We start from the raw sequence: 17,359 nt of genomic DNA, 5'->3' as shown, positions 1-17,359 counted from the left end.
AGTGAAACTATTTTTTAAAGCTCAGCACATCTGCCATTCGGCTTCTTTGACTCAAATATGAAGGTTAGAAAACCTCCTGAAAGTCCACACTTGCCAGAATTGTTCTTCCTGTAGGAAATGTCTGATTCAGAATTCAAGGCCTTTTACGAGTGGCTTGCCATATGCTATACTTAGTATTACTGAATTTAACAGGACCAGACCCAAAAATGAATGAAACACATCAAAAATGGCCAAGTACAAAAGTAATATAACTGACATAATGTATTACAGACAGAGATGAGTGTTCGGAGAATAATGGAGTCTGCCAGCACAACTGCTCTAATACTCTGGGAAGCTACCAATGCTACTGTCAGCCTGGCTTTCAGCTGGAACTGGACCAAAGATCATGCACAGGTAAGTGATAAATACAAATGCACACTTCCTGAGGATTACATTGCACTGCCATTTCTTGTTGGAAATATCCTTTTTAGTTTTTGTAGTCTTCTTGGTTTTGATTTAGCTTTTAATTCAGTAGGCCTTAATATCTGTTATTGTCATGAGTGGTTTTCCTCCATCGATCCGTTTTCTAATCCAGATGTTCTAGTGAGGGTAGACTGCATTCCAAAACAGCAACTTCATGCTGCTCATTGGGGACTTTAGGCACAGTCCTCAGTAACAGTCTCTCCTATATGACCTCAATTTGTCCTGGGGATTCTTCTCACTATTCAATGTTTAGTATAGTCTGGAGGACATATAAAGCAACTCAGATGGCTTTTAATTTAGTGTTAACCCTGGAAACCTGGTGAGAAAGCTCATTTCATTTTCTCTGCTTTAACCCACAACTGTAACCATTTTTTAACTCTTCTACTGCTGACCATTGGGAACGATAGGGATAAAGATCAAAGAGGAAAAACAAGAATTTATTTTAAATGCTTTTCTCCATCCTTACTATCCTGGACTATGCAACCTTTGCTGACCAATCTTTGTCTTGTTTTTACACTATTTATTTTTATTCACTTGAATGTATTTAGTAGCTTTACACTCGTCCATTTCAGACATTTTTTAATGAAATGCAGTCTTCTATATTACAGTATTGATTTCCAATAAGATTTTCTAATTTTCAAACGCAATGATAAAGCAGATCCAGCAGAATTTTGGATATTAAACAGCATTTAGGGTTTATTTCTAGTTTCAGTACATTCCTGCCTTACACCCGATGCTGCAGAGATAGGCTCTGTTCCCTCTAAATGTGAATTAGATTAATTCTGATAGTTCAGATAATTTTATGCAGGTGTCCCTCTTTCTCTTATTATCTACTTCCTTAGGAATAGTCTTTTAAAATATAACCATTATGACCACTAAGGGGGCATTACAGCACCCCAAACCCCAGACAAAACCTCATAGATGCACGTTCCAGTTTTAGATAAAATGTTTAATTATAATTAACTACCTTAACAAAGGTTTCTTTATAGTAATGTCTATCATTTGTAATGATAAGCAAACCCTTAGAGCTTGTTTCATGGTTAGTTTGGCAAAATTACGGCAATGTTCGCAAATTTTGTCAAACTCCACAAAATGCATTGAAGTCAATGGACAGGGAGGAACTAAACTAATTTTGAGGAAGATATAATGATGCAATGTTTTTAAGTATCCCTGAAGGCTATGGAAAAGTCTGCCAATTATGGTGAACCAATTGTATTTGCCCAATATGTGACTTGAGTTGTGAGTCAGCAGTGCTAACTACTGCACCGCCATGCCTCAAACAATAAAAGGCGCAGATGGAATAGAATACCACAAACAAAATACAACAAACAACTACAAATTAGCAATAAAGAAATAAAAAATAGATCATTGCCCTCACAGATGTCATGATTAGGGCTATAATTTGGGGTCTTATAGCCATTTTTGTGTACAGTTGTTTCTAGGGGAGAGGTCTCCAGGGCTGTGACCTCGAATTAATCAGCAGGCAGGATAAAAGGTTGCCCTTTCCATTAAGTTTTATCCAATCTGTGAATAAAACCTTGTAAACCTTTTTGGATTCTCTTTGTGATTATTTTTTGTGCCTTGCCTAGTTTTCAGCATCTTGCCTGATCATTGACTGTGATTTTTGCCTCTCGTCTGTGTTTTGGTCACTTCCTTTAATTTTTGTTTTTGCTTGTTTTGCATGCATCTCTCGGTTTAACACAAGAAATCAGTTGTCTGTTTTACTGCTCAGTGAAGACAACAGCTTTCCACTCTTGGTGGACACATTGGCCATAGCACAAAGCAACAGTGTTTATTATTTCATAGCGTGTCCAGTGTTTTCTGATGAGGGAATGGGAAGGGAGATGCTTCTTTAAGGCTTGTTTTGGGATTGTAGCTGGGCACATGCTTTTGCATGCACAATTAGCCATGTGGTGCGGTCGGCCAGCTCATAGGGATCAGTGTTATATATCCAGTGGCAGTACTCATAATAGTCTCATAATGGTCAGCTAATGTACCCCTCTAATGAAAAACAGCAAGTTTATTAAGTCAGTGAATCATTCTCCAACCTGCTATATCCTAACACAGGGTCACAGGGGGTGTGCTGGAGCTAATCCCAGCCAGCACAGGGTGCAAGGCAGGAACAAACCCCAGGCAGGGCACCAGCCCACCAGAGCAAGTTTAATTTATTTTTTTATTTTTCAAACACAAGCAAGGGGTTGAACAAACTGTAGGTTTCCTTTCATGAAATGAGTATGGTTAGAAACTGGAAAAAATATCATGCAGCACTGTCAAGCGCTATACAGAATTTCTTTGGCTCCAAAACCCAGTGACAGTAAGCATGTATTAAAGTTGATGTCACACTGGCCTTGCAAGACATCATGAGACCCTTGAAAAAAATGCTCCCCCTAAGTTGTCCACACTGGAAAATATTTGACGAACACAATTTGCTGCAAAAAATGCTTTGGTGAATTTCACCAATCAACACTAATCATTAGTAAAATAATGAGTACAAAACTGGCATTGAGAGCAAGTATCTTTAGAGAGTACTAAAGTTTTAGATGGATTTGGTGTGGTACCACAGTGTGGTAAAGGAGCCAAAAGTACCATAATGAGATTATTTGGAACATAGGCATTCAAGAATGGGTCTAACATTCTCTGATAGTGGCTGAGCTATCAGAAAGGCATTGTTGATGAACGAGGACAACATGACCTACTGCCAGTCAGCGGAGTATAATGACGATGCCACAGAATGATGTTTATTCAATTATACTGACATATTTTGTATAAGTTGCTTTGGATAAAAGCATTTGCTAAAGAAATAAATGCAAAATTGAAACATAATGATGCCTACAGAGGCATATCAGAACATACATCAGAACATACTGTATATCAGAACATACATCAGAACATACTGTATATCAGAACATACAATTCACCATACATCAGATGGCTAACAGTATGTGGACACCCTCCCCAATTATTGAATTCAGGTGATTCAGCTGCACTTATTGTTAAAAGGTGCATAACATCAAGTACACTGCCATGCAATCTCCATTGACAAGCATTGGCAGGCGACTGGGATGCACTGAAGAGCTCAGAGGCGTTACATGTGGCACTGTCATAGGATGCCATCTTTGCCACCAGTCAGGCCATGAAATTTCTGCTCTGCTAGATCTCTGCTAGTCAGCTGTGACTACTATTATTGTGTAGATGAAGCATAGAAGAAAATACTACCTTCCGGATGGCACTGTGCCTATTGTAACATTTTGTTGGTGGAGCGTAACGGTCTGGTCTGTTTTTCAGGGTTTAGGCTATGTCTCTTGATTCAAGTGAATGGTATTGTTAATGCCCCAGCATACAAAGACATTTGAGACAATTATGCACTTCCAACTTTGTGGCAGCGGTTTGGGGAATGTCTCTTTCTGTTCTAGCTTGTGCTCCTCTGCACATATAATCTATGAAGAGTATATGAATGAAAATATGCATATGTTGTTGTTAATCATTAGACAGCATTAAAATGTGTCATAGTATGGCCCTAAGGAAAAGGGAAGATAATCCAAAAGTGCATCTGCCATTTGAGTCTGTAATCTAATGATTTTTTAGAAGGTTTAGTAAAAGCAGTGATAAGTTTAACAAGATTTCACTCCGGCACTAGGAAAATGATCAGGTTTCCTTAGAGTTCAATAAGCACTCTGGCATCCTGGGAAAATATTGCACACTTCTTCCCGGGCTGTGGTTTTATTCTCTTTCTCATGTGCTTCAACATTTAATTCCTTCTGGCTGTCCAGTACATTTTCAGAACATTCTGCCTCCTGGTGGTTTACTGCATCCAGCAATGGTATGCCAATTTGCAGCCCCTGAATGAAATGCTGTAACATGAAATTTATTTACTGTATCATCCCTGCTTTGTGCTTCACTTTCTAACTTCTTACTTAAAAAATGTGATCACCATTGTTTCTCAGATATTGATGAGTGCCAGATGCCAACCAGTATGGTGAGCTGCCTTTTTGGATGTATAAATACTGTGGGAAGTTTTAAGTGCCACTGTCCAGAAGGATACCAGCTGGGTGCCAGTGGAAGACATTGTACAGGTGGGTATGTTTATTTTTTCAGAGGCAGGAGATTGAAATAATGAACTAAGTAATGGGCAATTTAGAAATATTACTTTTTACTTGATTTGATATAGGGTGGTGCAGTGGTAGCACTGCTGCCTCGCAGTTAGGAGACCCGGGTTCACTTCCCGGGTCCTCCCTGCGTGGAGTTTGCATGTTCTCCCCTTGTCTGCGTGGGTTTCCTCCGGGCACTCCGGTTTCCTCCCACAGTCCAAAGACATGCTGGTTAGTTGGATTGGCGATTCTAAATTGGCTGTAGTGTGTGTCCTGTGGTGGGTTGGCACCCTGTCCAGGATTGGTTCCTGCCCTTTGTTGGCTGGGATTGGCTCCAGAAGACCCCCATGACCCTGTGTTTGGATTCAGCGGGTTGGAAAATGGATGGATGGATGATTTGATATACTAAGGGGAAATTGTCTTTTTGCATGCACCAGCCATTGTGCAGTGCCCCTGGAGCAATTTTCAGATTAAGAGATCAGTTGTTAATGTCTGGGAATATTATGGGGAGTTGTGGAGTTGAATCCACATCATTAAATGGTGAAGCTGAACTGAGTTTGTTATATTGTAATAGCACTCATCATTACATTCTATATTTGCATCCATCCATTTGTTTTGTTGATTTAGATTAGCATAGAGCTTGCTGGACTGTGCTTTTAGAACATTTTTGTTATGAATTGCCTGCATATATTTTTCCTTTTACAAACATTTATAGCACAACAAGGTTAATTCTGTTTGATGGTCCAACAGAATAGGATCCCTTCTGGCAGTAACATGATTTGAACAGGCAACTTTCCAGATATAAATACAGATATTTAGCCACAGAACCACCAACCCACATCAACTCCCACGAGATACACTATAACAGTGAAAATAAGCACATAATATTAACAAAAATTGAAACACAACCACAGGTCAGCACCCACACAGTAGGCCTGCCTATTTCATACATCAACTCATTAAAACTGAAGCTTTTATTGAACTTGTACAAATCACTAGTACAAAGTAAAATTGTATGAGTGTTACTATAATGGAAGCCCTAGAAGTGTAAATGATTTACTTGCTTCAATGTAATGATGGAATTTGAAATAGCAAACTCTGGTGGTCTGTTATCCAACATCTTGGCCCCTAAGCTACTGAGCATACGAGGTGTGGCAGAAAAGTAATGAGACTGATTTTTTATTTACCAAAGTTTTATTTTTTTCAAACATCAATGTTATCCCATTCAAAGTAGTTCCCTTGGGCAGCTACACATCGATGGAGATGTTGTTCCCACTGTTGGTAGCAGCGCTGGAAGTCTTCAACCGGTATGGTCTTCAGAATGTCCGTTACACTCTTTTGGATGTCTTCTAAAGTCCCGAAATGACGTCCTTTGAGGACATTTTTCAGTTTAGGAAAAAGGAAACAGTCACACGGACTGAGGTCAGGTGAATAAGGGGGCTGGGGAACCACAGGAATGCCTTTTGAGGTCAAAAATTCTGTTGTGGAGAGGGCAGTTTTCCGGCACCATTTTGGCACAGACCTTTCAGCACGTGCAAATGTTCAGTCAAAATTTGATGAACGGTAAATCTGTTCAAATTTAATTGTTCACTCAATATTCTTAATGTTAAACGACGGCCTGATCTCACAAGAGTGTTCAACGTTTTCATTGGTTTTTGAAGTTGAAGTCCTCCCTGAATGGTGTTCATCTTCAACGTGTTTTCTGCCTTCCAAAAATGATTTGTGCCAGCGAAAATCTTGAGCTCGGGATAAAGAATGTTCCCCATAGGCCTGTTTTAACTTTTCAAACGTCACACTTGCCGTTTAATGGCACAACGTTGCTCCAAATTCCGCTGTTCCATTTTGCGTGACACACAACCAAAAACACAACTTCGCTAATAGCAGTCACAAAAATCACGTAGTTAACGGAAGGAGTTGAAACCACACTGAGCTATGGGAGTGTACTGATACACGTGCTCTATCAAGGACAACAGCGCAGCGTTGCCAGTCTCATTACTTTTCTGCCACACCTCGTATATACTGTATGACTGATTGTGAGTCTTTCACAAAGCTGGATATGAAATATCCATTTAAGATTGAAGAGTCATGATTATTAGGAGGCATTTTTGTTTTTCTTTCCTCTCTAAAATCTGTTACTACTAAAAATGAATCTCTTGTTGCAAATTTGAATAATTTCTATTTCAGGGTTAATACTATAAAAGTATAAAACCTGAACAAAACTCATTACATAGATGGGATTTACTGTCATATTTTCCAGTTAAATTATATGGTATAGAACTGATCTATCCATTTTATTCTTTTACTGTCTTCTTTTATTTTGTAGGTTTTCTGCTATTCAGTGGTAACTCACATGACGGGCTGAATTTTGCTTTCAGGGACCTCCCAGTTACCTTACAGAAATTTTGTGATGCAATGCAAAAGTTGACACCATAATAAAAAGTTGTGTCGGAATTGTGCAATTAGTTGCCTTTACACTTACTTGATGTTAAATTGAGCATCTTTAGAGGCAACAAGATTCAACAACTGCAATCGCTAAATTTGTCATACTCTTTAGAAAACTAGCAGAAGGTTTGTCAAGTTGTATAGTATGATGCAGTAAAGCCTACCTACAAGTTTAATGTTTTTGGACCTGTTGGCTTTGTTTAGGCTTTCTGAGTTGTGGCTTGATGTTCAATGATTGTCATGATCCTGCTTGTTTATAAAGCTTGAAAAGGTGACAAGGAAATGCAAAGAAAAGAAACAAATGCCAGATCTGTGTTCTACCTGTTCTGAGTGCTGACCAAAAAAATTTAATGGGATAACCGGGAGATGCACATAAGCCAGAAAAATGTCAAAACCGAGAGATCAAAAAAATTCCAATCTAAGTGCCAAAGCGTGAGGCAAAATCAAGGTCTAAAACTAGCAAAGACTAGTAATAATTGGTCAATAAAGAAAAGATTTAGCAAAGGTTTGTTTAGGGTTTTGAATGTGCACTTTGAATAAAGAACTGACTCTTAAGCCAACCTTTAAACTCTTTGCGTTGATTAGCAAGTTCACAACCTCTGAAGACACACCATCTAACAATGCAGGTTGCTTCTCCTATTGATGGGTTCATAAAATAGGGCCACTGTAAAGACAAAAAACAGTTTAAAAAATATATGCAACCTACAAAGGAATTGGTTAATTAAAATATTAATTTCAAATATGAATTATATGACCCCAAAACTTCTCAGAACGTTTTAGATTCACTTTCAAAAATTCAAAAATAAGAACATAATAATATTAACAAAAGTGGAATTCTAACCACAGTTCTGAACAAACACATTAAGCCTTCCGATTTCACATAGCCTAACCCCAAACTCAACAGACAGGCTTTTGGCCTACACTGGCCCAAAAGATGAGCAAAGGCTTTAAAGACAAAAAATATCTCTCTATTATTAAAAAAAAATCTTAGAAAGGAAAACCAGGGAGACGAGACATGATCTTCTCGGAAGTTCTCTGAAGACACTTAAAAGACCCACAAGACGAAAGAGATTGGCCACGGAGCGTCTTGCAGGGACCGTAAACATGAGACTTGGTGCCAAGAGATTGTCCCAGGACCATCTCACAGGGATGTGGAACATGAGATTCTTGCAAGACACACCCTACTTACAACCAATATCAAATATGACCACGGGCAGCAAAACACTCAGTCGTGTAAAGGCACGTAGCACACACAGATCCTGTGCTCTTAGCTCATATAAAGTGTATAAGGACAATACATTCTAGATGAAACGTCAACGACTAAGCAAAGAAGAAATAGCAGCGCAGAGAAAAGAGACCCAAAAGCGTTGGAGAGAAAAACAGGCTTAAAAAAACGATGGTGCGATACACATGCAGAGAAAGGTAAAGAATATGAAAGCAGTAAAATTTAAAAGTATTGTAGCATCCCAGCCAAGTTGAAGCCTTTTAGATTTACACAATAATGGACCATACGCTATGAGAATCTGTGGTCCCGCAACAGTTAAAGCTACGACAAGTTTATTTTCAAAGAAAACACAATTTGGTCAGGTGTATATTTATGATCACGGAGGACTGATGCAAATTTTAACAGTCGACAAGAAAGGTAATGCAGGATATATTCCGCGAATAACATTAGACACCAAAGGAGATCTTGATATGCCATTCATATTAAAATGTTTACAGTTTCCTGTGAGAATAGCTTTTGCTATGACAATTAACAAATCACAGGGACAAACATTAGAAAAAGTTGGATTATTTACTAGAGAAAAAGAAACGATATTCACTCACGGGCAGGTATACGTTGCGTTGTCACAATCTCCAAAAATGGAATTAAAATTCAATGCAACCTTGAAGAAAAGGTAATTCCAAATATTGTTTTTACTGAAGCTTTAAAGTAAAAGTGCAAATAATGAAATTGAAACAATTCCAAAGAAAAAAAAAAGCTTTTAAAATTGTATATCAGATTAACCAAACACAGGGGTTGGCGAGCGAAGCGAGAAGGGGGCAGAGCCCCCTAGTCTTTATAAGGAAAAAGAACAAACAAAAATATCTGTTAAAAAATCTGGCCCAAGAAAAAAGCAAGGTTTCTTCTAAGGTTAACAAACAAATCCAAAAATTGGTAACCAGAAATAGTACTGTAAGAAGTGAGCAGGGAGCAAAACAAGGAAATCAAAAAATCAGAATGAAAGCACAAACTGTTATTGTCAAGCCAGTGTTCCTCCTCTTTCTCTTGTTTGTCTTTTTGTGTTCTTTTCATTATTGTTCATTGTTTTCTGTTATTTTTATAATACTGATCTGTTCATGGGCGGCACAGTGACACAGTGGGTAGTGCTGCTGCCTCGCAGTTAGGAGACCCGGGTTCACTTCCCGGGTCCTCCCTGCGTGGAGTTTGCATGTTCTCCCAGTGTCTGCGTGGGTTTCCTCCCACACTCCAAAGACATGCAGGTTAGGTACATTGGTGATTCTAAATTGTGCTTGGTGTGTGTGTGTGTGCCCTGCGGTGAGCTGGAGCCCTGCCTGGGATTTGCTCCCTGCCTTGCGCCCTGTGTTGGCTGGGACTGGCTCCAACAGACCCCCGGGACCCTGTAGGTAGGATATAGTGGGTTGGGTAATGGATGGATGGATGGATGTTCTGTTCATTAATTATTTGTCTAATTATATAGTATCTGTACAGTTATTGTGTTTAGTTTTTATGCAGTTTCTATGTGTGACAATTTGTTTTCTCATGTTTCTTGTATTTTGTGGGTGATTCCCCAAAGGGCTACCTACCTGTACATCACCATTGAGGGGCTGCTCCCAGTCCTATAAAACCTCATGGGAAATGAGAATGAGTTTGGTGGTTTGGCAAGTCATTACATTTGTTTATTTGCTCCTTTACTTCTGCTATTGTTCAGATTTTTATTATGAGATTTGTTTGCTGAGGAAAAATTAGAAATAATGATGAAACAAGAAAATACCAAATAAAAAGCAATACAATACAAAGAGAATGAAAAAAATATAATAAAATAGGAAAATGTTGGGAAAATAGACTAAAGCTAAACCCTAGCAAAACCTTAACAATTGTCTTTTACATATCCGTAATATCACATCACTATCTTGTTGGCACCTGCTGTGGGTTGTAAGCACTTATGTGCATACCGATCATATTTATTGTCACTGTGTCCATTTTTTTTCTGTGAAGGACACTGTGATACAGGGAATTTGGGAGTTTTATTATCTTTGTCAGTTTGGTATTCTTCGTGCCTTTTTTACACTGCACCATAAGTAATGTGTTTTGTTTTATTTTGTTCTTTTATCTGCATTGTGGAGTTACTTAATGCTCTATTGGAGCTATTTTATATAGCCAGGCACTCACATCTGACAATGTAAGGTCAGCTGAATGAAGCAAGTCTTTAAGAGCTGTAAAATAATGAATCTCTGTTTACTTCATTTTACTCTTTACTTTAGCCCAGTGTAATGCCTGCTTGGAAATATTAAACCCTAACCCTAACCAAGTGCCGTTTCTTATTATGTTTTCCTTATTTGTTGATAAAAATGTGCATAAGTGGCCTACACATTTGCTTTGTGTCTCCTAAATAGCTTTTTCTTTTTTTCCATGCTAGTTGAGCTTTGAACGAAATCTGGTTTAGGACTGATATAATTTTTTGCTTTGATTTTGCTTTTGCAAAACACCTAGTACTTCAAGGAACAATTGACCAATGAATTATAGGTTGCACAATGAATGTACATATGTTGGAATGAAATAAATGTAGCGAGCTAGAATCAGCATACAATAGGGAAACTGAGCTTGTTCTGTTTTCTGAATGTTATGTCGGCTATTAAAACAAGAAACGGCCCGAAGTTCCCCAAATCAGACACCCAACAGCTGTCTTTTCCCAAATGGACTGTCCCAAGTATCTTTAGACAATGAGTGTTGATCAACAATTTTTATAATGTTTAAAGCAGATAACCAGGAGATGCATGTTTCTTACAGCAATAAAATTAAAAATAAAAAAATTTTTCCCAAACACTGAACACAGATAAAACTTTGTTGGTAGAGAGAAATTTATTTTAAAAAACCTATTTATGTAAATAAATACATAAATAGGTAGATAAGTAAGTAAGTAAATAAATAAATACATACACACACACACACAAAAATACAATTTGGTCTGAACAAAGAATAAAATTAAAAAGAAAGTAAAGTTCTGACTTGACTGTCACAGTCAAAGTGAGACTTTAGCTGGTGTATTGCTATTGGTATGAAGGAGCCTCAGTAACGTTTCTTGACACACTTATGCTGAATAATTCGTTGGCTGAAACTCCTCAGTGTTAGTGCATCAGAGAGTAGATGTGCAGCAATGTTCATAATGGCACATCAGTTTTGTTTTAAATCTCTCCTTAGCTGCTACCTCCAGGGGGTCCAGAGTGTTTCCTATAACTGAGCCTGCCCTTTTAGTTAGCTTGTTGATACAGTGGGCCGCTCTTGAAGTGATGTTACCAGCCCAGCACTCTACAGCATAGAAAATAACACTGGCCACCACAGAGTTATAGAAGATGTGAAGGATTTCACTTCCCACATTAAAAGAATGCAGTCTCCTAAGAAAGAAGAGCCTGCTCTGCTCTTTTTTTCATTTATAGTTCCTCTGTGTTCTAAGACCAGTCCAATCTTTCACTAACGAGGATCACCAAGTACTTGTAGGAGTGAACCATCTCTACATCCACTCCTTGAATAGTGACCGGACATGGAGGCTTCTGTGCAGCAAAAGTCAATAACCAGTTCCTTGGTTTTGCTGATGTTACAATGCAGACAATTCTCTTTGCACCAAGAAATTAAATTCTCCTCCTGGCTCCTATACTCTGTGTCATCCCTCTCACATGAAACATTAAATTAAGATAAAACTGAAATCAGAAGGAAGGCTTTTCTAATGGCTGTGAATTTTTTTCCCAGCCAGAGGCTTTAACTGTAATTGTAGCCAGACAAGAATTGTAAACAGTCAATTACTAAAATGTTATTATGTCAAGTTTACATGATAGTTAAGGTCACCGTTATCAATCTCTCCAAGAAGAACATCCTTTATTACAACAAGCTTGAGAGAGGCTGTCATGTGCAAAGGTCAGATCACCATGACAAGCAACAATCTTAAGCAGGTTTATTTGCATAACAGAGTTAAGAAGCATGTTAGTTGCACCATTTAGCATACAGATTAATGGTGTAATCTTTAGCAAACATATCTTTTGTATTAATAATAGTCTCAAATAGTTAAACAGACTGAAGGTCTTTGGCAAATATCTACCTAAATGAGAACTTATTATATATACATTTACTCTGAACAAAAATAGAAAGAATTAATTGTAATTATCTCATTGTTCCCTTAGTAACTGTGCAGGAAATGACAGGTACACAATACCTTAGGGGCACACGACTCTCACACCCAAAAGAAGCTCAGAAATAATAAAGCACTTCTGCTACAAAGAGCCAAATCACTAAGATGAAAACAAAGCTAAGTCAAAAGAGGTGCAAGTCGAAACCAGGATATCAAAATCAAGGGCAGCTTATCACATATCATTGTTCAAATCTGTATCTTGGACAAAGCAGTTCCTGCATTGAAATGTCATTTATTTGCAAGTCTCTGTGATACAACTCAAAAATGAGGTCCCTAGCAACCAGGCAGGATCCCCTAACAAACCACTATCCACCTGTAGCAGTTTCTAAAGTGGTGATGTGACATACTTAAGATTTAAATAAAAAAATCTTCCTGAAACAAGGAAGCTCCTATATAAAAAGTAAAAATGATGTGAACTTAAAAAAAATTACACAAAGCACAAAATAAAGTTCTAACCTTCCAAAACAGATTTTCTAATGCTTTACAATGAAAACCTTTATTTTCTGTTATTCCTGATTCAGATATTGATGAATGTGCAGAGAACAATGGGAAAGGATTATGTGCCATGGACTGTGAGAACACGCCCGGCTCTTACCGCTGCTCTTGCTTTTATGGGCACAGGCTGGCAGGAGATGGACGATCCTGCATTGCGGAGTGCCCACCGGGTTACAGAATGCAAATAAACAGCACAGGATTGAGACAGGCCCCCGGGCAGCATTGTGTTGGTGAGTATACTTGGAGGTGCTCACTTAGCAGATGGATTTCAAAGGAATTCAATACATTTCTGCAATTTACAGGATAAGTGTTTTTGTTAACTTTATGTTTGAGAGACTACTCACAGGTATCATTTAGACACCTTTTCCAGTTTATTCAGCACTTTTTAATTCAAAATGGTTTATTATTTTCCAGGTTTGCTTGATGTGAACCAACATAAAATACTCTGACAAAGGGCATTTAACAAATAAATTACATCCTTGTCAACAAAACAAATATATGAAAATATGGACAGACAACTTCCCTGCATAAGAATGTTTTACTTGCTTAGAAGTGGCAGTTTAGCTCATTAATTTCTAGATTTGTAGAGTTGCTATTAAAAGCTCTTCAGAGTGTTACTTTATACACCAGCAAGGAAAATGTATTATATGGAATAGCTTATTTGTGTATGTGTAAAAAAGTGTTCTTTGTTATTTTTTTTAAATCTTCTCTTGGGTGATGTGTGTCATCTCTGTTGGAATAAAATGTTCAGGCAGTACTGTTATTTTCTCACATCACCAGTGACATGCATTTTAGGTTAATCAATTATTCTAAATTTGTGTGTGTGTGCTCTACAGACCGTTGTTCTCCAAGATTACTTCCAGTTTTGCAAATGGTACCACCATGATAGGGTCTGGGCCCCTCAACCCTGAATTGAATTATGTGGGTTTGAAAATGTGTGTATGCATGTCCAGTCTACATGTATGCAAAAATTTACTTCTGCAAACCTGAGTTTAGGAGTTTCTGCAAAGAGGCACGCTCTAGTTTGACAACTGATTCCATGACTGATCATCCTTTGCTAGTCTTTCCTATCCTCATCCTTAACAAGGCAACATGGCACCAGCTTTCCTGGTTAGGAGTTCGGTGCTGAGAATTCTTCATTCCTTTTGCTAGTCATCCATGGTCTTCACCCTTTCTCTCCCCGTGGTGATGGAGACACCAACCACATCTCTACTCCGATCAGCCACATTAAAACCACCTGCACAATACTGAGTAGGTCCCCCTTATACTGACAAAACAGCTCAGCCTTGCTGAGACATGGACTCCATAAGATCTCTGAAGGTGTCATGTGGTGTATGGCACCAAGATTTTAGCAGCATATCCCTTACGTCCTGTAAGTTGGGAGGTGGGGCCTCCATGGATTGGATGTGTTTTTCTAGCCCATTCCACACATGCGTGATCAGATTGAGATCAGGCAAATTTTAGAGATCAAGTCAGCACCTTGAACTCTTTGTCAAGTTCTTCAGACCATTTCTGTGCAATATTTGCAATGTGACAGGGTGCATAATCCTGCTGAAAGAGGCTCCTGCCATCAGGGAATGCCATTGCCATGAAGGAATGTACGTGGTCTTATATAGATGGTACATGATAAAGTAACATCCACATGCCAAGACCCAAGGTTTATTAGCAGAACATTGCCAACAGCATCACACTGCCTCCACTGGAATGCCTGCCATCCTACCGCCATCTCTTTTCAAGGTAAATGACATACACACACTTGGAAGTCCACATGATCTAAAAGAAAGTGTGATTCATCAGACCAAGCCTCCTTCTTCCATTGCTCCATGGTCCAGTTTTGATGCTCACAAGTTAATTGTAGATACTTTCAGTGGTGGACATGGGTCAGCATGGGCACTCTGACTGGTCTACAGCTACACAGCTCCACACACAGCAAAATGCAATACACTATTATAACACCTTTCATGGCCAGTATTTCGTTTGATTTGTGCTACAGTATCACTTCTGTGGGTAGAGCATATCTTGTACATTAGGTGTGGACTTACAATACTGAATATTTGAAAGAAAAGTAATCTTTATTTGACATTTATTTTAATAAAATTAGTCCACTGCTAGGGTGCCCCCCCCAGCCACCCCCAAACTCTGACATTGTCTATGCATTAAAACAGCTTACAGAGCCACACTTATTAAGCATCTTAATTTTTTATATGTTCAGTGCCTTTTTTACTTTTATGGTTACAAAGATTATTTAACTTACTTGGTACGACTTCAAACAGCAGGAGAAGCTTTCAAAGAAGATTCGTGAACAGCTAGTTTCTCTGTTTAAAAACAGAAAATCACCAATGCTTTTTAAACAATGATGAAAACAAGTGTTTGCCATTTGATATGAATATATTGTACCTAAAATGAGGCCGCTATTCCCCAATGCTCTGCCGCTCTCCACTGAATGTTTTCAGATAGTGCAGGGTTCCCAAGATCAGTCCTGGAGTACCTCTGTGGCTACAGGTTTTCATTCCAACCAGAATCACAATAAATGGCTTAGACTTATTTGTATATTTTTTAATTTTTTGCATTCAGAAGTATGTGCTAATAAATTTTTGCCATAACTTTGAAGTTAACTTTCTTTTACCGTATTCTTTTTAATTTGCCTTTTCCTGTAGAGTTTACTCCATTAAATGTATCCATATTTGGACGAATAGTGATGAGCAGTGCAGACATGGGTGCAAATGACACTGAATACTAAAGGGAAGCAGCTATTTCACTATAAAATTCACTTGTGAACTAATTAATAAGAAATGGCTTAAATGTCCAAAACATGAAAAAGTGCAAAATCTTAAAAAAAAAAAGAAAAAGAACAATAAGTAATGTCACACACTAAAATGTCTGCTAAATTCCCCAACAAATGTAGCACATTTTGTAATTTCTGGACTGACACAAAAAAAGGCAGAAACTGGAAAACAGGAGGTTGTTTAATAAATGCAGGAGATGATTGGGATAAACACCTAAAGTTAAGGTATTCTGCAGGACTGAACTTGAGGAGCACTCAATTAAACCTATTATTACTAAATAGTACATAAATGAAAGAACACTGATGTAGCAGTTTTGCTTTGACATTTAGTGTCATTTCCACCTGTGGCTGCACTGCTCAGGACTAATTATCAGTATTTGGATACAATTTTATATTTACCCAAGGCAACTTACAACATTTATGATGCAATGGTTATATTTCTTCTGGTTTTCCAGTTGGAGCACAGGTAGGTCCAGGGTCACACAGTGTCAGTAGCAGGATTTACAACAACCTCAGAGATTTAAGTGCAAAGCCTTAACCACTACACCACACTGCCTGCAATATATGGAGGAAACTATTTGATATGCAAATATCATAACAGAGTACTTTTCTTAATGCAAAATAAGAAAAGAAAAAAGGCCAATGTCAAAAGTGTGTGCATCAGGACCACCCATAAGCCTCACGTAATGTCAACATTACTCCATAGCAAGAGGGGGTGCTGTCATAAGAATATCTGCTGTTTTCTCAGCAGCTCCAAAAAACCCCAGGGAGACAATGGCTTGCGCGCTGCCAATGATGAACCTTCCTAACCCCTCTCCTTCCAGGCTCTGACCTGTTTATTTTGGACACCTAAAGAGGGAGGTTGTCACTCTTTGACAAGCTTCTATTGGAGACAGAGCACTCAATAGTGATTTGTTTTCTTTTTTTTTCACTTATGTCTTGATGAGACATAACAGTGTCCAGCTGATCTGTGAAACTGGTTGGAATGAAAGCCTGTAACCACAGTGATACACCAGTATTGGAACTTGGAAACCCCTGAGATATAGAATTTTGGAAATTTGCCAGTACTTATTAAATGAGCTTGTAAATTTTCAGAAATGTGCACAGATATCTGACTGAAAAATGAACTTTCCTAACAAATTTCCTTGAAGAATATGTTGTGATGGACGACTGATGTGAATTTCCCCTTAATAAAGTCTATCTATCTATCTATCTATCTATCATCTATCTATCTATCTATCTATCTATCTATCTATCTATCTATCTATCTAACTAACTAACTAACTAACTAACTAACTAACTAACTAACTAACTAACTAACCCAGCTGGGACTCCCTTATGATGGAAGCACATGGGGAGACAGCTAACACAGGGCTTTGTCTTTCCCAGGACATCAGATGGCAGAGAGCCCAGACTCAGATCTTCCCCACATATGTGCCCACAAGGAATGCCAGTTATTGTAGGCCAGGGGGACAGCCTTGTTGCGTCCTATGGAGGCCGCCAGGGGAAGCCTCAGGCCTGGGGAGTCCCTGCGTCATGGGGTTTCCGCCTCTCCTGGAAGTGCTTACAGACCATGTATGTGGAAGATTGGGCGCACTTCTGGGGTGGCTAAAGTAAAAGGAACTGCCTACCTTGCATCATTGAGCCAGTGTCAGGTGGATAGTGGACGAAGATTGTGAGAA

At 38.5% G+C, this 17,359-nt stretch overlaps 1 protein-coding gene across 1 annotated transcript in view; it reads left to right on the top strand.

Annotated features, from left to right (window-relative positions):
• LOC120524651 overlaps positions 1–17,359 on the top strand; it is a 61,916-nt gene that overhangs the window by 41,753 nt on the left and 2,804 nt on the right. Inside the window, exons 5-7 of the mRNA XM_039746477.1 lie at positions 271–393; positions 4,407–4,535; positions 12,919–13,122. Of these exons, the coding sequence (XP_039602411.1) occupies positions 271–393; positions 4,407–4,535; positions 12,919–13,122 (456 nt within the window). The remainder of the gene's footprint in view (positions 1–270; positions 394–4,406; positions 4,536–12,918; positions 13,123–17,359) is intronic.

The sequence above is a fragment of the Polypterus senegalus genome, chromosome 2 (genome assembly GCF_016835505.1).
Source record: "Polypterus senegalus isolate Bchr_013 chromosome 2, ASM1683550v1, whole genome shotgun sequence".
Classification (NCBI taxonomy): Eukaryota; Metazoa; Chordata; class Cladistia; order Polypteriformes; family Polypteridae; genus Polypterus; species Polypterus senegalus.
Note: the sequence above shows the minus strand (reverse complement) of the source record. Positions and strands in the feature narration are given on the sequence as shown.